Below are 25,120 nucleotides of genomic sequence, written 5' to 3'. Positions count from 1 at the left end.
TATATTAAACACATACCCACTTGTATATCTTCCACAATCCAAATGTCCATCTCAATCTACATTAACAAAGGCATGTATGTCCAACACTCTGTCCAATCTTAATCTTCGTCGAAATCAGAATCTATAGCTAGTAGTTCCATGTAAATACCTGAAAACCATCTTTAGTATTGTCTAATGTTGCTTCCTTGGTTTTAACATATACCTGCTTAATACTCCCACTACATGTTCAATTTTTAGTCTAGTACAAACCATTTCATATGTCAAACTTTCAACCACATTAGCATATGTAACATGGGACATGTCCTCTTCCTCTTCTTATGTCTTGGGACATTGTTTTGCATATAACTTTACATCTATAAAATAGGGACCTTTACTAGTTTACATTCCTATATATTAAACCTTTGCAATATTGTCTCAATGTATTTCCTTTGATTTAACTAGAGTTTCATGTTTACTTGACCTCTTTTAATTTCCACGTCCAAAATGAAATTTGTAGCACCAATATCCTTCATATCAAATTAAGAGGATGATTAAGTTTTCAACTCCTTGATGATTTCTCTGTTATTTCCAATAAGAAACATATCGTCCAAATATAGGACCAAATAAATATGATGATCATCAACTAATTTTAAATACACACAATGATATGTTTTGTTGGGGGGGGGGGGGGTTGTGTTTGCCTCCTTTGTAATCCTCCTACACCTGACATAATGTACAATGCCTAGGGGTAGTTGTGCAAAGAATATAACACACCTCAAAAATGATTTCACTTGTTCTTTTCTTTGCACACAAGGGGTTGCAGGAGTACAAGATCAACAATCTCATTGTTTCTCTACACCATTAAAACTTCTCAATGCTCACTGATTTTGTTAATAGATCCACAACATTATTAGAAGTGTCTACCTTCACCAACAACACCCTGTTTTTTTCAAATATCTATCACAAAGTGATATTGAACATCAATATGTTTTTTCTGAGAATGATATGGTAGGTTCCTTACTAGGGATATTGCACTTTTACTATCACAATATATCCTTATAGATCCTTATTCTAACCCAGTAAATGAACACAATCTCTAAAACCATATTTCTTCATTGCTTGCATGAGTGGCTTCCATGTATTCAACCTTAGTACTTGAGAATGTTGCTACATGTTGTCTCTTTCTCATCCAACTAATCGCTCCTCTAAATATATTAAACACATACCCACTTGTATATCTTCCACAATCCAAATGCCCATCTCAATCTACATTAACAAAGGCATGTGTGTCCAACACTCTGTCCAATCTTAGTCTTCGTCAAAATCAGAATCTATAGCTAGTAGTTCCATGTAAATACCTGAAAACCATCTTTAGTATTGTCTAATGTTGCTTCCTTGGTTTTAACATATACCTGCTTAATACTCCCACTGCATGTTCAATGTTTACTCTAGTACAAACCATTTCATATGTCAAATTTTCAACCACATTGGCATATGAAACATGGGACATGCCCTCTTCCTCTTCTTGTGTCTTGGGACATTGTTTTGCATATAACTTTACATCTATAAAATAGGGACCTTTACTAGTTTATATTCCTATATATTAAACCTCTACAATATTGTCTCAATGTATTTCCTTTGATTTAACTAGAGTTTCATGTTCTTGACCTCTTTTAACTTCCACGTCCAAAATGAAATTTGTAGCACCAATATCCTTCATATCAAATTAAGAGCATGATTAAGTTTTCAACTCCTTGATGATTTCTCTGTTATTTCCAATAAGCAACATATCATCCAAATATAGGACTAAATAAATATGATGATCATCAACTAATTTTAAATACACACAATGATATGTTTTGTGCCTTGTGAAGCTAAGTCCCAATATATAAGTAACAAATTTTGATACTATGTCCTTGGTGATTGTTTTAACCCATATAAGTACTTTTTAGCCTACATTCAATCTCTTTCTTTCCCTTCACCACATATTCTTTTATATGTTTCATGCACATTTCTTCTTCTATATCCCCATGTAGGAATTTTATCTTCACATCCAACTATTCTACCTCAATATCAAAAGTAACAGTAGCAGATAAATAAATCTAATAGAAGTTAAATTTTTAACAAGAGAAAAGATCTCATCAAAGTGAATTCCCTCTAATTTTGAGTAACCTTTTGCTACTAACCAAGCTTTGCATTTCTCCAGTCTGCTTTATGCACTCATCTTCTTCTTAAACACCCATTTGCAGCCAATGACATTTCTTCCACCCGATAATGACACTGGACCCTAAGACTCATTATTGTCCAAGGATGTTGGAAATACTAATAGGGGTGAATCAATAAGTGTCTAAATCCATTATTCTAAATACATTCGGCATGTCCATAACATGTTGCATAGGCATCTAGCAAGGGACATCATCCCCACCTTTGCATACCTGATCAGTCCCCTCCATAATCATCCCCTGGGGGGTAGTATCTCATGCTTGGGGGCATGATGGACCCCTTGGCCACCTAGTCACTTATTTAACATCAGTCTCAGCCTATACCCCAAAGATCTAGATATGGTAAATTATCTCATTGCCCTGATGATGGACTCACCTAGCTAGTCCGAAACGTCGGTTTCCTAAATTGCTCACAGGTTTTCCATTAGCAATAAAAATGGTAAATTATCCTTTCATTCCTTGGATAACTTGTCTTATCTGTCTCTCCAAGAAGCCATATACACATCACACAGTGTACATGATTGATACCATATATTGAACCATTATACTCTATGTGATGCCACACTTACCACTCGATCCCCATGTTTGACTTGGTGGGTGGGGATGGCTCTAGACACCCTCTAATAGTGCATTCCCTCAGTTGAATTTCCTTAATGCTTCACCATGAAGCATCGTTCCATGAAGTATTAAGGCCATTTTAGACAAGTTAGGCCACCCACCTAAAAGTCGCAAGATCCAAAATCCATCAATTGGTTTTTCCACTATGAGCTTGTAAAGTTTTAGGGCTCTATCCTCCTCTCCAAATTCACCACCAATGCAATGCACAAATGAATTTGAATTGGGGGCAAGAAGCCATTTTATAGGAAAACCCTAGTTTTTTCCCTTGGCCATTACAGACTCATTGTAACTCAGTTTAACGATTCATCTATATGATTGGAAAAGCTATATAATGGGTTTCTTTTCATTTTTGGCAATTTGACACTTCAATTGAAAGCCATCTTTTCCTTGAGGTCTCACTTTGCCACCTACTGAAATCAAATATATTCATATTTGTCGCTCGTACTTTGGCATCACTTTGTCTTTGCACCTGCAAAATTATGTATGGAGTTTCATCATGAGTAACCACATTTTACACATGTTTTGATTCCCCCTTGGGGCTCATCCCTGTCACAACATCATTGAGTGAAATTATTCAAATCATCAGATATGAGTCACCCTTATATCCATGGAGTTTGTTTAAAACCCCATTGAGTCCTGTTATAATATGTCATCCTCTCCATGTGTCAAATTCATCATGTATTGCCCCAATTTGACCTCCAGCTATCCTCATCTATTTTTGAAAAGCCCCCGACCGAGTAATTGACCATTCCCTCTAGAATCATGTCAGTCGCTGCTAGGTCAGCCTTACATATAATACTCTGAAAAGTGAAGTCGTAAGTCCACCAATCCCCTTATTTTCTATCATTCTCCTTGGTGTCAGTCTATATCAGGCATATTTCTATGTTCCTTGTGCCTTGGTTGAGGACTCCTCACTAACTCAACTCTGGCAGGCTCTCTTTTGTTAACTTCAACACATTATACCAAATCAAGTTCTAATCGCTAGGAGTATTTTATTATATTTAAGAGACGAAAAGATTAATGAAATGGTCAATAATATTTATCTAGTGAACTAACTCAAAAATAATGATTAATTAAGTTAATTAAGATAAGTGATTAGAGTAATTAATAAATAAAAATGATTTATTAGTTACTTTAAGGAGATATGGTCTAGGTGAGTTGGAAATAATTATTAAATATTGATTTAGAAATGATTCATAGCATAAATGTATAGAGATTAAGGAATAATAAACAAATAATTGTTTATTTAATTATTCCTAGTCAAAATAGGTTAACAATAATTACTAAGTAATGATTTAATAATTATTTCAAGGGAGAGAAGTTAAATTATTAAGGAATAATAAATAAATAATAGTTTATTCAATTATTATTCCTATGGATGGGTGAAATTATTTTTTATTATATTCACAAAATGGGTAAATATGAAAATAACATTAAATTAATTAAATGAATTTATGGGTTATTTTCAAGTGGGTAAACATAAATAATGTAGGAAAAGTGGTTCTCTAAATTATTTCCTAAGGTGAAATTGGGTTTGTTTGTGTAAAACCTATACTACATGGTGTATTTCGATCATCCTAGTGGAAATGGCTAGGTGATAACAATGTGCCCAAGGCCCACATGTTTATTGTTCCAAATGAACTTGCTGTTCACTGGTATGGTGTCTCTCAATTTTTGAATAGCTATGAAATATTCTATATTTTGTTGGAAAGGGTCCTTAAAAAGGGAACCCCCCAATTTTTCCCAAATATCGATAGTTTATTAAAATGTCCCCCAAAAAAACAACTATGTTTATAATTTGATTCCCAAATATTGAGCAAAGAATACCTAAAAGAAATATTTTCTTGATAAATTATTTTCATATAAATATTGGCTATATTAAATACCTTTTGGCCTAGAATGTGAAACAAGAAGAAAGTTATCTAGTGAAGAGAACTAAGCTCTAGAAGAAGTTAAAAAATAGAGGTGGACCATACCATGCACAATCATCCTAAGGCCCCATGAGAGATAATATCCTTCACCCAACAATGACACCGCCTATTGCCACATTTTTGGACAACTTCTTGTTCCCCCATTTTCATCTCCTAGAGAAGGATGATTAGTAGCTCTTTTTTTTTGAAAAGTTTTTTTACTTTTGACATTTTTCTTTCTGAGCCTAATCCCATACAAATTGAAGAGATTCTTTTCACCATTAAATAGTGTTCCTTGTACCCCCTTTAGTAGGGTTTGGGTTGCTTCCTTTCCTAGTATTCCTTGGGCATTCTGTAAGTGCATCACCTGTTATTTATTGAATCCACATTTATTTATCTTTGTCTGCCTACTCATGCCTATCTTGTTTTTCCTTCCATCTCAGTCTTTTATTCATCTTTCTTGGTCTTAGGTCCTTTTATCATTCTCCACAATTTATTTTTTATAGAATGGAAGCTTTATTCTTCTTCAATCCATTCATTGGTTATCACATCTTCTAAGCTAGGGCATATCTTCATTTCCTCCTATTATGTTTTTATTAAGAGAGAAGGCCCAAAGAATCTCCTTGTTTACATTGATATGAATTTCCCATTCTTCTTTCTCCCGCTCTAGTACTTCATACATGTTTTCTTAAGGTTTTAAGTCGTTATTGCGATTAAGGAGGAAGCATGAGCCTCATCCATATATTTTTTTCTTTTTTGAGAAGGGATTTCATGTTTGCTATGTTTACATTTGGCACTTTTGCTACTATATTTTGATGATCTAGGACTCTTTTATATTTTGGTTGTTTTCATTGTTCACTATCTTCATCCTATTTCTACTGATCCTTTGATTTTGGGCAATTCTTAGTGAAATTCCCATACTCATGGCACAATTTGCATTGAAATGCAAACTGATCAAAATCAACTTCTTGAAGGACAATCTAGATGTCTAAATTGAGACAAAATACTTCCTATAAACTCTCATTTATGTCCACTTCAATACATATCCATGCAAACATCCATTCCCATGGTTTAATAGAATCAATGTATCAAACCAATTCATTCCCAATTTTCCAATATGCCTCCTTATTCTAGTGAGGGAACAGAAACTTAGGAAACTTAACCGACACAAGGGCTGCAGAATGGGCATCATTCTCAAGGTTAAATTTAGGACTCCATCTATTTGTATAGATTTTTTGCACACCCATGAAATATGGCCCACTTCAAAAAAATGAGATCTCAATCCACCTTTTCTTCAAAGAGAAAGGTAAAAGGCTCTCAGCCACAAAAATAAACTAGTAGGTGTTCCTTGATGAGAGGGCATCAATTTTTATCAATTTAGAGATTGAAAGACCTTAGGGAGGGCTAGATCCCTATAAGCGACCCTACTAAACCTTGATATGCTAGTTTTATGGTCATAACTCATGTTTGGTTTGCGTGAACTGAAATATTTGGAATGTCATCGATTTTCTTCACAAATATGGTAGATATATCTTAGTAAATGTCTGGTCCTACTGCATTTAGTGCATTGAAAGCTACAATGTCAGGAGCTAGGGGAGGTTTTGGAGAGACGCACCCTCTAGAGCTTCAAGCCATAAAAAATTAGAGCCACAACTAATTTTTCATTATTTACACCAATCACAACTAATCAAATCAAGAAAAAAAAATTACCTCCCTTATTTTTTTAATTATTTATGAATATATAATAGTTAAGATGTTTAAAATATCCCTTGTAATAAAACAACATAAAAAATCCTAATCTCACAAAAAAATATTGTTTCAATTTTCAATTTGTTGATATTCCTGTCTCTATAAAATTGAACAAATACTAAACAACTAGTTACTCTATGTTTAGTTAATGATGTCAACACTCTATTTTTATATAATTATGTCAACGCTAAAAATGAGAAAGGCAAAATCCCACCAATATCACAATTATATTGGGGCTATGCCATAAAACACTAAAAGGTTCTATTAATTTTTTTACATTTTTGAGAAAATCAAACATCCAATAGTGTAATAAAATACTAAAGAATTCAAATCCTACATATATAAAATGTATAAAAGATCATATAGGCCTTGAAAATATAAAATCATGCAGCCATTGATAACATAGCTATACAATGTTTCTAAAATACCTTTTATTTTTATCTTTTTTACAGGTCATTATGAGGAATCAAGTGAACTTTCAACAGCTATATCGAAATCAAAATTAAATTACAAATTTCAAATTCTAAGAAATGCTACTCAAAATTTCAATTTGAAAAACAAAATTGGTGAAGGCGGCTTTGGTTCAGTTTATAAGGTGATGCCCACATTCATTTTTTACTATTTATTTCTTAGATACATTGATAAATTTACATCATTATTGATTAAAATAGATAGGACTTATTGACAGGGAATTCTACCAAATGGAATAGAGATTGCTGTGAAGAGAATATTTATTAATAGGGAGCAAGGCATGAGTGAGTTCTTCAATGAAGTGAATTTGATTAGTCGTGTTCAACATAAAAACCTTGTTAAACTACTTGGGTGTAGTGTGAATGGACCGGAAAGACTCTTGGTTTATGAATACCTTTCAAACAAGAGCCTTGATCTCTTTTTATTTGGTAATATTTCTTATCTCTATAAATTTATTTTCTCTACTATTAATTTTGAAATTACAAGCATTGATGTTTTTGAGTTATATTTAATTTATTTGAGATATAATTGTACTTTGTAACAGATGAAAAAATGAGAAAAGTACTAGATTGGCAGAGAAGGTTTGAGATTATATTGGGAATTGCTAGTGGGCTAGCATATCTCCACCAAGAATCAGATATACGCATCATACATCGAGACATAAAGTCTAGCAATATTCTGTTAGACCATAATTTCAAGCCTAAAATTGCAGATTTTGGGCTGGTCAAATACTTTGCAGAAGATCAAAGTCATCTTAGCACAAGAATTATTGGGACTAGGTGAGAATAAATTTGAAAATTAAATAAATCATTATTGTTAAAAGTGTGGCTAATACTTTTTTGTTTTTGTTTTCACAGAGGTTACATGGCTCCAGAATATCTTGTTCATGGTCATTTGACAGAAAAGGTTGATGTATATGGCTTTGGAGTGCTAGTTCTAGAGATTGTTAGTGGCATCAAGAATAAACCCCCTATGCATACCAATGACATACCGTCTCTCTTGACAATGGTAATGATTTCATTAAGTACATAGTTTTCACTATTTCTTAAGATGAGATAATATTTAAATATATAGTATATGTGTGGTGCAGGTTTGGAACCATTATCTATCGGGTACCATTTTAAACATAATTGATCCTAACATCCATGAAGACTACCAAGAGGGGGTACTACAAGTTGTTCACATAGCCCTTCTTTGCACACAGGCTTCTGCAACACTACGTCCTTCCATGTCCAAAGTTATCATGTTCCTCACCAGCAAAGAGCCAAATCTTATAAAACCTACTGAACCACCCTTTGTAGGGGGAATTCATTCAGAATCAAGCACTAGTGTTACATCTATCCATTCACCATAAATGATTTACACAAGTGATTTACATACATCATTAATGCATAATCCCAACTAAATATTATTTTCTCCCTTGCTACTCTGATGTCAATGAACACCATTTCAACAAGCTATTTTGGTCCAAGATGATAAGAAGAACATGTTTCAAAGTGATGAAATTATGGACTACTACATGGTGGGGGGATTACTATACTATTTTATTGGGATGAACATATGTTCATCTTATTTAGATAAAGTGTTCTATTAATTCGTTTAAGTCTTATTAGATTAAAACTGGTTCAATAGTGAGTGTTTATGGAACTTTATATCATAATTTTTTATTATTAAGGTAGAATGTAGAGTAAAAAAATACAAATTACAGCAATGAAAGTGTCAATAACAAATTTTCTAAAGTTGAAAATTGGGTTTTAAAAGTGATAATATTGGTTTTTGAAAGGGTGACTTCTTACTCCAAAAGTCGAATAATTTCAAAACAAGAAAGGTGTGATTTTCTATTTTAAAAGTGGAGTTTTTTATTCCAAAATTGTGGATTTTGAAATATAAAAGTGTCCATTTTGATTATGAATGCATGATTGTTTATTCCAAAAGTGTGAGTTGTATCTAATTGCTATAGTGATGTATTTAGATTCCAATATTTATATTTTTTCTTAATGTGTATATGATATCTAAATCCAAGATTAATATACAATTTTGTACATATTATTTGCATGTGCATGCATAATATCACTATGATAGCTATTTCTAAATATATAGAGATTAATGAGTTGAAATAAAATAGAAACAACTGACAACAATCATTGTATAATAAAAATTTATGGCAACATCACTCAACTAAAGTGCCATTCATTAGTGGCACTCCAACTCAACATTATTCTCCATTTTCACTTGTTGATAGGTTAGAGATGAATAAATCCATGCATTAAATAAAAAATACTCATTGATTTCAATCATACATAAATACTTTGAGAAGTTATCTTTGGTTTCATCTTACAAGAGTGTTGAATGACTCTTCACATTCACCTATACTCATAATATTCCTCTTAAAGTTAAAGTTTACAAGAATATTTACAATATACCATAATCCCAAGGATTAGTTATCTAACATTTCCCCATTAACCTTAGGGGTTGTTTGTAAGTCCAATAATCTTTATATACTTTTCAAACTTTTCTCTTCTAGGTGCTTTGATGAAGATGTATATAATTTTATCACTTGTGGAGTGACGTATCAACTGAATGGACTTTCCCTCTATATGATGTCAAATAAAATGGTAATTCATGTTGATATTTTGGGTTCTATCCATGTTCTATCATGGAATCTAGGATTCTTGGCCAACTTGATTGTAGAAGTTGTTAGAGTCGGTCTGGTTATCCCTCCATCAGAGATCAAAAATCTTTTTTGCATTTCATGTTTAGGTGTCCCATCAGTTTCGATCAGTTGCATTTCGTTAGGAGCATGCCATAAATCTGACGGAAATGTTTGTGTCGCTCATTCCCCTCATGCTTGGCACTGCTGGCTCAGGTCTATTTATAAAAATCAAAGTCTTGACAAGTCTTTTGCAGTCCTGTTTCAGTTTCTAGGTCATAACAGTGTTCTCGGTCATTAGGTCTAGGGTTAAGTCAATTTGGTTTTTGCAAAGTCTAATAAAGCCAACAGGCCAGAGGGAGGTCCCTGATATTTTGTTATCTCAAAGATTTTTATCGTCAGACGGATAGATTATGACTTCTCTTCAAAACTCTGTTTTGAAGATAAGTCGACATTTCATTTTTGTAATAATTTTTCAAAAATTTTAGTTCTTGAATTATCCAGGCGCAGCCCTGGTCTCCTTTGCCAGATCATATCACAGCTATCCCTGCAAAAAGTATCAAAGAAAATCATTGTTTCAACCAAATTTAAGAAGGAAACAAAAAAGTCAGAAGTCTATTAATCCTGAAAAAGTGTCAATTGCAAAACATAACAAAGTGGGTTATGGAAAAGGCAAAAATCAAATTGGTGTCTATATAAAGGTTTTTCAATGAAGTTTCAAGTCATTGTGCATGCCAAAGGTGGAGAAAGTCATTCCAAGTTAAGTTTGCGCGTTTGGGAGAAGATCGGTCCTCATTTCCTCTGCGCGGTGCACACAACATTTCCAGCCAGTGTATATTTGAACTAGCGTGGTGCATATACCTTGCGCGACGCACTGGGTGATGAGCGCGGCGCACACAGTTTGGAGCCCGAAAATGGTGTGAAAACTCATCAAATCGCCCAATCCTCACATCAATTTTCCAGGTAGGCTCGCCTTCATTGCTTTTGCTTTGTTTTTGATGGTGAATGTGGTGGGTTCATGGATAATAGCTATCAAACAAGACTTTGAAAACCTCCCTTTGCCAATAAGAAAAATTGCTTAGGGTTTTGAAAACAGTTTTGTCACCAAGGTTTTCTCTTTTCCTCATTTCCCTTTGTCCCTCATTCCCAAATTTACTCATCAAATTTCCTCATTAATCCCCTCATAATCCTATCATACAATCCCTAAATCCCTAATCCCTCACCCCTATGAAAACTCCTTAAACACTATTCAATATCCCCAAACCCAAAAACTCTAATCCCATATCTACATTTCCCCTCCCTTACCTACTTACATTTTATTTTGAAATTCCCTAATTCCCTGATATTTTCCTCTTCCTAACATCCCCTTGTACATTTGTTTCCCCTTGGTCATGGTCACAACATTGTTTAGATCAAAAGAACAGTCCATATTCAGTTGCACACAACAGTTTCACATATCAGCATTCATTCAAGGCAGTTTGTATATCAGCAGTCATGTCATCTGGTCACTCATCTGAATATGAGGCAGAAACCCAAAGTGATTCTCCCTTGAGAGAACAGGAACCCCGGAGGCCTCAGAAAAGTGGCAAACATGTCAGGGAAGAACCAATCACCCTTATAGAACTGCATGCCTGTCCTCTTGCTATGCAGTGTTTTGAGCATCAGTCATGCTATGAGTTTTGTCAAAAGGTGGCTGAGGTCCAGTTTCATTATGAGTTGGCTCGGCTCTTTGTCTTGCATTTGCACGGAGATCAAGTCATCTTGGCCGGTGTCACTTTTACACTCACACCAGAAACTGTTTCATTAGCAACAGGTATACCTAATATTGGTGAACTATGGCACAAAAAACAACAGATTGATAGGCAGCATTATGAGCCATACATCAAACCCAATTTCTTGAGGCAGCTCAAAAGAGTGTTCCCATTCAGGTACCTGAAAGATGAATATGCTCCACTCATGCGATTGATCATGAAATATTTCAGCTGTGAGGGACAGTTCTCTCGTCTTTATTCTTATCACATCAGGTTGCTCATGCATTTCACCAGGGTTTGGATGATGAACATTCCATATTTTATCTGTCGGAACATAGAGAGGATGACCACCTTTATACAACATAGAACCCCTCAGCAGCAACTTAACAGTGTCTATCATTTTGCTCTTATAAAGATTTTGGTGGTTCATCAGCTTGGATTGCAGGGCATCACTTGAGATGATTTCATCTCTCGTGATTTCTTCAAAGCTTCAGAAAGAGTATCAAAGGTGAAACACGAGGGTGAACCTTCTCAGCAGTATGAGCGCCATGAGACCAGGCCTTTTTTCATTACATATTAGAAAGGCTATCCGAAAGGCACTAGACCTTTGTTTACAGCAGCAAAGCGAGTGTTATCTCCACCTGGCATGGAAGGGGCCTTGCTTCCGACATTAGCACCACAGGTACAGGACAAGGGCAAGAAGCCCAAGCATAAGAAGGGGCCTTCAGGTGAGCCATCAGGTTTCGCTCTCGTTCATGATGATGAGACAGCTACAGATTTAGAGAAGGCCAAATATAGAAGGATTATCGAGGAGCAAGAAACAAACATTCAAGCCTTGGAAATCCAGTTGGAGATGGCCAAGTGGAACATCAGGTATCTAGAGCAGAGAAATAAGCAGCTTGAAGACCAGCATGTGATCATGGAGTTACAGAACATCGGTGAGAATTGCCAAGCTACCCGACATAGGAGGATTGAGTTCACTTCTCTAGAGCGACAGGTCAATGAGGATCGAGAATCTAATCTCGAAAGGGTCAATATTTACTTGGAGAAGCGGCTGAACAAGGCCAATAGAGATAATGCATTGTTGAGACACATGGCTATTCACTACAGGGCCCGGAACCAAGTTTGCAAGGCTCGGATTAGAAATCTTAAGGCAAATTTGAGGAAGGCAGTCAAAAAACAAAAGAGGCAAAGGGAGCTCGATCGTCTTCGGATTTTGGCTGAGGCCTCTTTAGCTCATCATCACACTTGACAAGGAAACTCCAGCCCAAATTTCAAGAGATTTGGGGCATTTTTGGTCATTTTGGAATTTTTGGGTTAAAAAACAGGTTTTTCCCTATATGCGCTGTGCACCTTGCGCGACGCATAGGATTGGGAGCTCCAAATTACAAATGGCTTGCAGTTTTTGATTTGTCATGAAAAATCATGAATGTTGGTACTTGGACAAGAAATTTGGACAAGTTTTGGGTCCCCAAAAGGTCATAAAACATGCAAAAAATGACCTCACTGCTCCTATTTTGACACATAGGAAGCATTCTAGGAGATTGAAGTTTTGGAGGGGCAAATGGGCACCAAATTCAGAAATTCCACATGGGTTGGAAAGTAGATAGGTAGGGATTTCCAACAAGCCAACTTGAGCTCAATTTGGACTTCAGCAAGTGCCCCAAAATCAGCAGCAAAGTAGCGCGGCGCATATAGAAATCAGCGCGGCGCATATATGTTTTTTGCCCAATTTTTCATCTTTCAGCTCAGAAATTCGGCCAGTTTGACTAGTTTTGCTTTGGGATGTAATTTTTGACTTCTATTGATGTAATTGACTAAACATGATGTAATTTTGGCACTTAGTTACTTGTTCTAGAAGATTCATTCACCAAAGAGTGAAAATTTAATGAATGATTCAGTTTCCTAACTTATAGAGGCAAGTTGTTTTGACTGCCTAAATTGTAGTGCTTTGTTTAGAATTGGTTGAAACAACTCCTAGAATGATGAGCTCGACCCCTAGAGGCAAGGGAAGAGGTTGGCTTGCCTATATTATGTAATTTCTAAGTCATTTTCAGGGTTGGACTTTTGGGAAAGCTTGGCACTCTAGTGTACATTGTATCTCTGCATTTTTGGCAAAGGAAAGATCAGGGTTTTGCAACATTGTTTGGGATCCATGTGGCTTTATGTTTTGATGGTGTGCCTCTCTGAGTAATTGTAAGTTTATCTAGTGTTTTGTGTATCATCTTCATGCTTCTTCTTCTGAATTTGAAACAAATGAGTGATTAAGGTGGAATCCATAGATCGTTATGCTCTGCCTTTGGGTTTGTTTGATTTTCCATGTTTTCATCTGTTTAAGGAGAATCCTTGAAAGCTTCTTGCTCTCCTTAGCTCCTTGCCAGTCTGATCTATCCATCTCATTCATTTTTAAAGCATCAAGACAATCGCCTTCCTTTCCCCAATTAGATCTCTGCAGAAACTGTGCCTCATCCCCGAGCCCAAATTTGCCTTTCCCATTTTTTTCAACAAAACCCTAAAAATCCAAATCAAATGAAACCCCTGCACTTAATACCTAGCCTAAGATCAGTTGCAAATTTAGTCATCTCGAGCCTCATTGATTACCTTTTTCCGAGATTGACTCGGAGAGAGCCCTCTCCTGTCCTTGTAGGGCTAGCTACGAGGCTGAGCTTGGTTTGATGTTAGCCCTGGAACCTTGCCTTTTCAGCCTGAGGCAAATCTAGGCTCTAACAGAAGTGTTATCGATAAAACATGGAGTAACATTCACCTATTTTTCCTATAAATCCTTTATTATCTACATGAGCCACACAATATCCTTTGTCACATTTGCAAGAACCACATACTATGCAATTGGGGATTAGGGTAATAAAGAGAGGGTATGTATCAATATTATATAATTTTTAACAATTGTTTAACTAATCAAATAAGTTCAATCAAATAATGATGCACTATTCACATAAGATATTGAACACAAGAAATTTACTTGGAAACCAATACGGGAGAAAACCAAAAATTATTTCTAATTATGATGTAAATGCAAGCACCAACTTCAAATTATAATAAATTAAGTAGGCAATAACCCATAGAATACTACCACCTCATTTTCTTTGCAAGCACCCATTTGTTGGAAACACTAACTCACATTATTTGTAGATACCAACCTATTGGAGGCACCAACCCTCTGATCTTTATAGGAACCACCTAAAGGAGACTCTAATCCCCTGATCTATAGGCACCAACCTGCTCTAGCCACTCAAATCCATTTTTCATTGGCTTTGAAACTCAGATCTAAGGTTCTTTCACCAAAATATTACACTCAAGAAAATATTAATTCTCATATCTTCTTCTCCTACTTTGCAGCGCTCTTTCTTTTTCTGTTTCTCTAATTCAATTAAATCCAGACCCACAATCACTGGATCTCCCTTCTTGATTTAATTTCAATTGAATTTCATCACCACAAATTAACTCTCAACACTTTCGACCAAAAATTCTCAAACTCACAGTAGCTCCAAATCTCTATTGATCTTCACACTTAGTCTTTAACTAGTGCTTATCTTCATCTCTGCCTTAGTTTAGCTTCACATATAACTATTATTTGATTCCCCCTTTTTCTCCTTGTTCAATTCAAAATACTTGCGCTTTTTCATGTTATTGTAGCTACGACTCTTTATTTTACATGGGAATAATAGATTCTTCTGTCATTTGATTTCATTTTAGATACAATGCACCTTTAATGTTTCTCTCAAAAAGTAGCCTTTAATCACTTTACTACGTTTTGGTGCATCAACACCAAATTTATGGTTCCAAACCTTTATCTTCATGGTCCTTGGAGCACATGAATGTGGTTTTGAACTGAACACTTAGCATCAAGAGGCACTAAGGCCTAGAGAAATGTGATGTTTCCTTTCTCCTTTATCATGAATTTATTGAAAAGTGGGCAATTACTAAGAGGGGGAATGAATTAGTAATTTTGTCTTTTAAATGTCAAATGTTAAATTATTTTACTAGCCTTCTAATTATTTCTTTAATGTATTAGCATATTTATATATGTGTTCAACAATTAACCATGATCTCACAGGAAAACATATAAGCAACTCATGCAACACAATGAGACACCAGATATAAGTGGAAGTCCATAAAAGGAAAAACACAAATTTTTGTTGTTGTGATGTAAAGGAAAACAATCACTCCCGCTTTTACATCAATTTTATGCAGGCCAAATTGACCTAAAGGAGGCTTCTACCTCAATTTTCTTCTACAAGTTATAACTTGCTGGGAGCACTCACTCTCTCTTCTACATGCTCCAACCTGCCCTTTTTCAGGCTACTACCGAAAAGGAGATACCAATACCTTGATAAGATTACAAATTAAATTTTCTCATTTACTTGGTCTTTGCCTCTACTTTGAACTATGTCTTTGTCCTATTTTTAGATGTTTATCTCCTGTACTCTTTCTCAAGTATACTTCACTCCTGCGCCTCTTTTTCTCTCTTTACCATGAAATTCATGAACTTGTTCTTACACTATTAAATTCTCTAGCAACTTTATCATTATAAAATGCATATTTTTATATACAAATATCATTGATTGTTTGTATTCCATGTAGGAATTTGAAGTAAAAGGTTGGCTCTGTATTTGAGGGCTCTTTGTGGTATACCTCTTCATTTTCAAATTTGAAGGTCAAGTAAAGATAAATTGAACTCATGCTATTAAAAAAATGAAGTAACATAAGGAAACATCAATGATTACATTAGCCAAGGTTCAAAAGTTTCTTTTCCCATGCTAAAGGACATGGACGTTGATTACCCATTGGTAATAGGCTATGAACACTAGTTTTCTTTTGACAGTATGGGTTACAAATGTAGATAGCTAGGATCTAATATGCATCCATTCCCTGAATTGTGGGAAAGTAATTCTTCTCCTAGATCTGTAACAAATTTAACTTCAATGACTTCAAACACCTCTACAACACCTTCAACACTAGCAATTGACATTGTGGATTATATTGCAATATGGATACAAATAAGAGAGTTCATGGCTTGGATATAAGCTACAATTGTGCATTAATGTAAGCACAACATTTATCATACTAAAGTTTGATGATAACATTCATATTAAATGGAAATAAACATATTCATATTCATATTACCCAGACCTTGTGCGCCATGTATTTACTTTTAAGAACAAGAAATAAGTAATTTTACACCATTGTTTACAAACCACTGTAACAATTCTTAATTACTCAAACCACTGTAATCACCACAATGAACTAATTATAACCAACCTTTCAAACCACTATAATCAACTTTGAAGCCAATGGATAACAATCATCAATTGACTTCAAACCTTCATAGCCATTTCAAATCAATGCCACCATTACTAAGATTCCCCCCCTTTGGCATTGATGGCAACATTGGTTTGGCCCTCCCCATTTTTTCCTAGGAACCATTTCTCATTTCTCCTTATTTATCTTAGACTCCCTTTTTGACACCAATGGCAAGGGATTCAATTTGTAATGAAAACCAGCAATGAGAGGTCTATCTTAACACTATTGATGATAAAGAAGACCAAAAACTCCAGATGTATCTAGCTCAAAGACAAACATTTTTTTTAGGTTTCATCTCATGCACACTTGCCTCACCAAGTTCATTCTCATAACAAGAAAATATACTACTTGGCATCACTTATAAACTTATCAAATGAGCAACAACACTTTATAACAAATCCATTATTTTGAATATATGAACATATGAGTATTTATTTTAACATCAAACAATCATTATTTCCTTTTGATATACCATTAAGCTCATTTTGTCTCAACTCCTATGTCTCATACCATGCATATTGTGAATAAGGACAATAAATTTCCTCTTCTTATGTCTTTGCAGAACTCCTTCAATTGCTTCCTTTTTATAATTTCCATTCTCGACATTTAAAACACTAGGTGATTCATCAAAAATTAAAATTTGATTGAATGGTTGTAGTGGAAATGCATTGCTTCTTACCTAGGAAACACTCCTTTGTATTTATTTTCATAGAATGAAAACATATCCTTTTTCTTCGATTGATGTCTCTCTAATATCATACTATGCCATCACACTAAAATAAAATCATCACACTAAATTCTTGATCTACAACAGACCATATCACTATCAGATAACAAATTTGTTCACTGCACCATTTTGTCTTAGCTCTTGCGTATTGTGGATAGCCTTTGTGTAATTCTTAGCTTACATAATTCTAACTTTATACTTTATTAAGGACTTCCAACTTCATAATTGGAGGATTAGAAGACAATAATATTTTTAGCAAAATATTTGAATTTCATGGATCAAGTTTCCCATCATAATCCGAACTCTTTCATTCATATCTACTATATTCAAAATGTTTTGTGGTGCTTACCTTGTATACTTCTCCTCTGTTATATTCATTTCCAAACAATTGTTGACTCAATCACCTATTAATTCATGCACTTGGGCATCACTACTAAAATTTTCTCCTAATTTGCACAACTATAGTTTCGGGAACATAATTGTTGCATTGTTTAGCATCATTTGGTATTCTCTCACATTGCTTGACATCATTTTCCTCCTGCTCAAAAAATTACACTTTGTTGTCATATGCATATTGGTGTGACTTTCTTTGTTTAGGTAGTGGGTCCATAATCTAGTGTGATCTAGCATTTGTAGACTTGGCAGAAGGTTTGATGTGACTCAAACCATAACACTTCCTTGGAATTCTTCTAGAATTGTGTGCTTTGTCATCCTCTAATGCATACCTTTGGCAACCTCTAGAATTAGTTGTAGTATCCTTTCAACACCATTTTGGCATTCTTGACTTGGAAGATACACATAATTTATGTCCAGTATGTAATGTTACTCAAATCCATTAAAATTGCTTAGATTCATTACATATCTAACATAGACTGTACTTAGATCCATCCTCATCACACCATTGATAACGTAGGGCCATCTTGCCTAGGTCAGTTTCTTAGATTTTTTATTCAACCACCTTTGATTATGCAACATTCCACATCCATGTAACTGTAATAATCATTCCATGAAATTCATATCAGTCCTCTCTAGGTTTGAGTGATCCGTACTTATGAAGGAATGCAACAAAATAAAGATATACACATAAACACAGAGATGAAACAGAAATAAAACTTCAATTCATTAAGTCAAAGAAATCAAAGCTAACATACATAATGGAAATATAATAGCTTGGGAAATGGTAGCTTATCTATGAGAAGAGATGTGACAACTACATGCCTCTAAATTGTGTTACAATGAACCTCAAGGGCCTTTTTATTATTGAACCACAATGGAAAACTATAAACAAGAAAAACCCTAACCCTAAGAGATGAAACGCCAAGAGTTTGTGGGCCCTGTTGGGGTTAGTTGGGAAACCAACTTCCTAGGGTTGTAACTTGGTCATATGATCTCCATTTGGTGCGTACGATACCTCTTTGGAAATATCTCTCCGAGTACTATAGGGTTTTCCACAGGAAAATGTCGTTTATGGGGTTAAAACAACTCTGGAAGTTTAGGACCCGAAAAAACTACTAAAAATAGTAAATGCTACTATAATCAAGGAAATAGATGAAAACGACTAGAGGTCTAGGTGGAATAGGCGGGTGGACACCAATATTCACCTAGATCATAAAAATACTACCAACATAACGCACAGAAGAAACACATAGAGACACAATATATATGTGGAAACCCATAAAGGGAGAAAACCAAAAACCTTTTTGTTTTGATGTAAATTAAATCACCAAATTATTTTACATTATATTAGGTTTGAACCAACCTAGAAGAGGTTTCAACCTCTTTTTGTTTGCAAGAAAACATCGTTTGGAAGAACCGAGTCCCACTATTCATAAGCACCGACCTACTGATCTCTTTTTGACACTTATCTAAAGGACTTGAAGAACTGCTTAAAATAGTAAATGATGCTATAATGAAGGAAATGGATGAAATTGAATGGAAGTCTTGGTGGAATAAGCGAGTGGACACCAATAGCCACCTAGATCAGTCCTCCCCCCTTAGGAAGCAATGGTCTCCATTGCGTGCAGAGCCTAGATGAGATGAGGAAATTTCTGTTGAACCTGGTCCCTGGTGAACCACTTGACATGGTGAAGGAGTTGGCCTACTTTGAAAACTTGATATAGCTAGATCCTCTATTAGAGAGTGTTCTAAATATGTGTCTCCATGTTCCTATCAGTTTTTTTCTGCTCAATGAAACTTTGGTTGAGATTTGTTGGTGTCAGGTGCTCTACGACGTTAGATGTGTCCAACAATGGAGGAAATTATGGTTGCAACTAGTCCACATTGAATACTGGGTGCAAAACAAGGAATAGTGGAATGCTGAGCTTGAATTAATTCCCCCTACAACCTTAGTGATGGTGTACGACCCATATTGAAGTGGGCGAAGCTTGTAGTGGGGCCCAGTGAGGTTCTCTTGCAAATGTAACCAATTTTTTTCACCCACCTGGAAATTTTGTGGTACTCGATGCTAATCATGACACTGATTGATATTAGCAGTGGCTCTATCCAATATGTCATAGACATGCCAAAGGATGTTCTGAATTCACTGAATAAAGCTTTAGCTTGGTCAACTTTGTATTGGACATGAGCTAAATCTGCTTGAGTCCCTGCAAAAGGTATGGCCACATTAATGGGACATAGTGGCTAGAATCCCAACCCTACCTGAAAAGGACCTTATGGCCAGTGGAGCTATGGAGAGCTATTTTGTAGCCATGTTGGACATAGGGGAGGATTTCATCCCATGTGTGTGGATGCTTTGAGTTGTACATGCACAAAACGTGCAGAATCATCCTATTGATGACATTTGTTTAGCCATCATTTTGGGGCTGGAAGGCCGTGGACTTAGTGAGCTTGGTATCTAACATCGACCAAAGGCTTGACAAAAATGTACTAATGAATATGTTGTCCCAATCTGATATAATGGACCGTGGGATCCAAAAATGCACCCATAATCATTCAAAGAAGAGCTTAGCAGTGGCTTATAATGTGATACTCTTCTTGTAATCTTCCCTAATGGCCATCTTATAGAATATTTTGACGACAAAAAACATGCATTTGTTGCCATGCTTAGTAGAAGGAAGGCTGAACATGTAATCCATGGACATGGATTCCCAAGGTCAACTAGGAGTAGGAAAAGGAGTATATAGGCCTTGCTTGTTGATTGTTGATTTGGAAATGGTGCAAGCGGTGCAGGATCTCATGTACTTCCCAACATCCTGTTAGCCTCCTACTGCGGCAGGTTAATCATCTTTCATGATCGACATTTTTACATGCCAAATATGTCATACTTTGCTTGCTGCAATGCTGCATATTTGCTACAGATGACCAGAGAAGTATCCATGAAGGTGTGCCAGTTTTAATGCTACTGCTTTGTTCCAGTTTTGATAAGTAATCCATTTTGATGAGTTTTTAGTTAAGGGTAGGCCAAACAGCTTAATCTTGGCCTCCCTAGGTTTCAATTTCATGTTGTAGAATATATAGAATGAACATCTGTCCAAACAGCTTAATCTTGGCAGATTTGTAGTTAGGTAGAGAAACAAGGGTGCTCAACAGCTTAATCTGAGCCCCTGGCTGAAATAAGTGTAGTTGTAGATAGGAGGACAGCAAGAAGAAAAGAACAAAAAGCTGGGTATGCTAGTTCAAGTGCACCCAAACCAAAAAGAAGAGAAAATTCTAGGCAAGTAGGTCGGGTAGGTAGCTTTGTGGTTGCAGAATCATGGCTTGTGATCCATTTCATATTGTCAAGTGTTATATCTATTCATATCACAAGTGTGAGGCAGTTTTCCAGTTGGAGGACTTCAAGCGAGGCATGACTAACTTCCCCTTCTTCCTTTTTCCCCAAATCACTCACTAACTTCCCCTAAAGAGGTCAAGATCTGCTTGATACCTCTTAGATTCATCATTCTCCATATCATTTGCCTTGGTGGAGATCTGCTTCACTCAAGGAATGTTCACATCTCTTCTATCAGTCATTTTCCCCCATTGATAGCCTAAGACATCATTCTTAGCGCTTTTCTCATCATTATCATATTAACTACTAACTCTATTATGTAATTCCCTATCTATTTCCCCTCCCCCTACTAAAACTATGTTAATAGCTCCCCTATATACTTATCCCTCCCCTTGGTTGAAAAATAACCATATACATCCTTGGGAATTGCTAAGTTTATCAGAAACTCAGCAAGAACCCACAGTGCCCCCCTCAAACCATCTTCTCATGCATTTTGGACCCTTTCCGATGCATAGAACCCTTCATCACCCCCCTAACTATCTTCCAAATGCATAAGGACTCATTCCTTTGCATAATTCTCCTTCACATGTTTAAAAATCACCCCTTTTACCTTGGTTTGCCTTTATAAGGCATGAAACCCTCTTTGGCCACTAAACCCCTCTCAAAACCACATCACTTTCCTCCTAAATGCCTTTGGACTCCTTCCAAGGCATAAGAATACAAAAATCATGCAAAAACCATGAAAAACCTTCAAAAAAGGATAAAATCCTCCCTTTTTGGGCTATCGGACCCCTTCCGATGCCTTAGAATCCATGCCAAACTATAAAGGAACCCTTCCGATTTCCCAAAAGGCTTGGCAGTTCACAAAAACATGGGTCCGATATAATAAAGTTTCATTTGGTCCCCCTCCGATGCGATATCGCTATCGGGAGGGGGCAGTGGCATATATGAGCGAAAATGGCTAAGTCTCAAGGCATGGGGCATAGTGCCGATGGGCCGGACCCGAAAACATATAAAGTGGACCGGTAAAAGCATATCGGGTCCGCGCAGTTTGGCGATTCCATATGTGTGCCACCCCCCGGTCCCTCCGACTGCCGATCCGCCAACGGATCTAGGACCGTTGGATCGGGCCCCAGATCTGACGGTCCAGATCTTGTCGCGTGACCCCCACTTCGCAGCGCCCATATACTGCTCCGATTTCACGGAGCCGAAAAGTTATAAAAAGCCAGTGTTAAAGGGTTTCGGGTCCGTTGGACCTGTTTCAATTGTAAATCCCCGATTTTGGTTTCCGCCGATGGGTCGAATCCGAAATAAAATAAAGAGGGCCTGTATAAACTTATCGGGTCCGATGGGTTTTCGGCGTTTTTATGTGGCAACCCCATGACCCTGCCGATAGCGAATTGCCGAGTCAATCTCAGCCGCCCATTCAGGCCCAAAGATCAACGACCCATATTTGATCGCATCACTCCTATATGGCTCCGACCAGCGGAGCCGAAAAGTAATAAAGCGCGGCATAAAGGCATATCGGGTCCGCAAAGATTGGTACTGTGCGCCCCATATCCGGATTCGATAATTTATAAAGAGCAGTTGAAAGGGATTTCGGGTCCGATGCCCATTTTCATTCAAATCCACCGATAAGAGTTCGCCGATGGGCCAGACCTGATCTCAATAAAGAAAGGGCCTATAAGCATTTCGGGTCCGCAACATTTCGGAAGCACTATGTTTTGGGACGAATGGTCCGCCCCGATGCGATTTAGCACTGGCCGTTGGATCGGCCCGCGCTGGATCCAATGGCCAGGATTTAAAGGCTGCTACAGTGCCCGCCAAAAGCCAATTTTCCATTAAAATTTCATGTTTGTGACACATTTTCTGTGTTATTCAGAAATGGGCCGTTTTCAAAGGTTTTGTATGCGGCGCCCGCGCCCGCCCAAGTTTAACGAAATAATGATTTTTTCAGGCCATTCTTGGATTGCTCCAGGCCCAAATTGCCCCAAATAGCAGGCTTTCATCTCGGCAGGCCTTCAGTGACCCTTTACCCATCCAGTTCATGATGTTAAGTGTTGATTAAAGCATTTTGAGTCGGCCAAGGGCCGACAAACACCCAGAAGCAACAAAGCACCTCGCAGCAGATACTTGGGCCAAATAACAACCCGTAATGAGATGATGTGACAGTTTAGAGCATTTTTAAAGCCACGAAAGATCGGGAAGTGGCAGAGAGTATCAGTCAAGATCTTCCGAAGCAGATGAAAACAGAAGGGCCCCAGCAGATTCGGCAAAGCATTATCAAGCCGTTATGGCTCCCCAACTTATAGTTATGGCCATGAGGCTAGCACACTACTCAAAGACCTCTCTCCACTCATTTTTGAGGCTGCTGCCTCATGCGAAGCCCTTGTTTGCATGACTTGAGATGCCAGCTGCCCCAGCGCAGCTGTTTCAGATATTTTATGCATTTATTTCCAGCATAGATTAGGTTCAAAAACAGTGATTGGAGAGATCTCTTTTGATCTAGTTTTAGAGATATTTTTCCCCTTGACACCTGTTCAAGGGAAGTCTGTATCTATTTTTATTTATAGACCAACCTCTACACTGTTGGAAGGGGTTGGTTGGTTGTATGACTCCTCTAGAGACTCGCTCTGTATCTAATATGATTTATTTAATCAAAGACTGCTAAAAGCTTGGAGGATGGACTGTTTGAAGTGTTTTTAATGGTTGAAGAGTGAATGATGGAATTCATGTGCTGCTATATGGATCAATAAGTGTTTCTCACCTTTGCAATTTCAATTTCATACATGCTCAAGTCACAGAACAAAAGATTGGTTTAGAATTTGCTCAGCTGCTCTCTATGCTCAGTTTCTGTGGTTTCTTAATGTTTTCCTCTTGATTTAGGCATAAATATGAATTCCTTTATGGCTCATGTTTGATCTATTTCACATATGAATGACTGTTGTTTAAGAATTCTTAGCTGCTCCTAGATAGAGCTCATTCATCTTCCCTCTGTTAAGCTGAGTGAGAGATTCTTTATTGCCTCTCATTCCTTAGCCCTCATTCTATCCTTTTAAACTTAAATGTTGTTTCACGAGCAGCTACCTTGCTCCTCATTCCTGTTGTGACCAAGAAAACGCACCAACAGTCCTACTCCATGACTCCATGCCCAATGGTTTGAAACTTACCACACTATGCATTGCCTCTCTACTTGAAAACATCCTCCTTCCCACCAAACATAAACAAAACCCCTTGAACTCAATAACTAACCTAATATCATCTTCAACAAAGCTAAATCATAAAGAGAGAGCCCTCTCTGACTGCAGTTATGCTAGGACCTGCAGTCCAAAGATTGGTTTGTGTTTACCTCGGCCGTGTCCCTTTAAGGAGCTTTAGGGACAACCTGAGTGATAACACATCCTATCAAAGGTTCAACCAATAAAAATATTTCTGCAACACTGCCACTGTTTTCTCTACCCCGAAGTGTCCAGTGAATGAAATGTAGTGTGCCTCCCAAATCATGTTGGCATGCTCGCTTGTAATAACACAAAGATGTCCCATGTGGCATAATAGTGCACCTTGGAGGTGAAAATCTAGAACTTGCTTTCCTTCCAGGAGCATATGGTAGGTATTACCGAATTTTGGATCACACTTATAAAGATGCAGCCACCCTAAAAGTCTCGTGTCCACAAGAGCTGAGCATAGTGGTCAACACCATGACCAATGGTCTAGTGAGACAACTTGCAACATTATTGGTGCTTCCCTTCTTGTACTTGATGTTTAAATGGAATTGTTGCAAATATGTGGACTATTTCTGATGGAGATCATTCTATAACTTCCCTTTTGTCTATATGAACTATAGGGTTTCGTGATATGTGTGGATGACCATTTCCTTCCCCAAAATGTAATTCTTCCATTGGCGACAAGCCTACATAGTAGAATATATCTCTTTGTCATAAGTGGGATAATTTCATAATATATTTGAAAGTGGCTCACTGTGATATGCCACTAG

At 36.7% G+C, this 25,120-nt stretch overlaps 1 protein-coding gene across 1 annotated transcript in view; it reads left to right on the top strand.

The window, feature by feature from the left end:
- The window catches only part of LOC149206362 (cysteine-rich receptor-like protein kinase 2), a 33,246-nt gene extending 24,703 nt beyond the window's left edge, over positions 1 to 8,543 (top strand). The window contains exons 3-7 of the mRNA XM_089395411.1: positions 6,931 to 7,073; positions 7,167 to 7,377; positions 7,494 to 7,728; positions 7,807 to 7,957; positions 8,040 to 8,543. Of these exons, the coding sequence (XP_089251537.1) occupies positions 6,931 to 7,073; positions 7,167 to 7,377; positions 7,494 to 7,728; positions 7,807 to 7,957; positions 8,040 to 8,303 (1,004 nt within the window). The 3' untranslated portion in view covers positions 8,304 to 8,543. The remainder of the gene's footprint in view (positions 1 to 6,930; positions 7,074 to 7,166; positions 7,378 to 7,493; positions 7,729 to 7,806; positions 7,958 to 8,039) is intronic.
- Positions 8,544 to 25,120: the final 16,577 nt, after the last annotated feature.

This window comes from Pinus tabuliformis, chromosome 1_2 (genome assembly GCF_031772625.1).
Source record: "Pinus tabuliformis cultivar Carrire ecotype Pingquan chromosome 1_2, CPIR1, whole genome shotgun sequence".
NCBI lineage: Eukaryota > Viridiplantae > Streptophyta > Pinopsida > Pinales > Pinaceae > Pinus > Pinus tabuliformis.
Note: the sequence above shows the minus strand (reverse complement) of the source record. Positions and strands in the feature narration are given on the sequence as shown.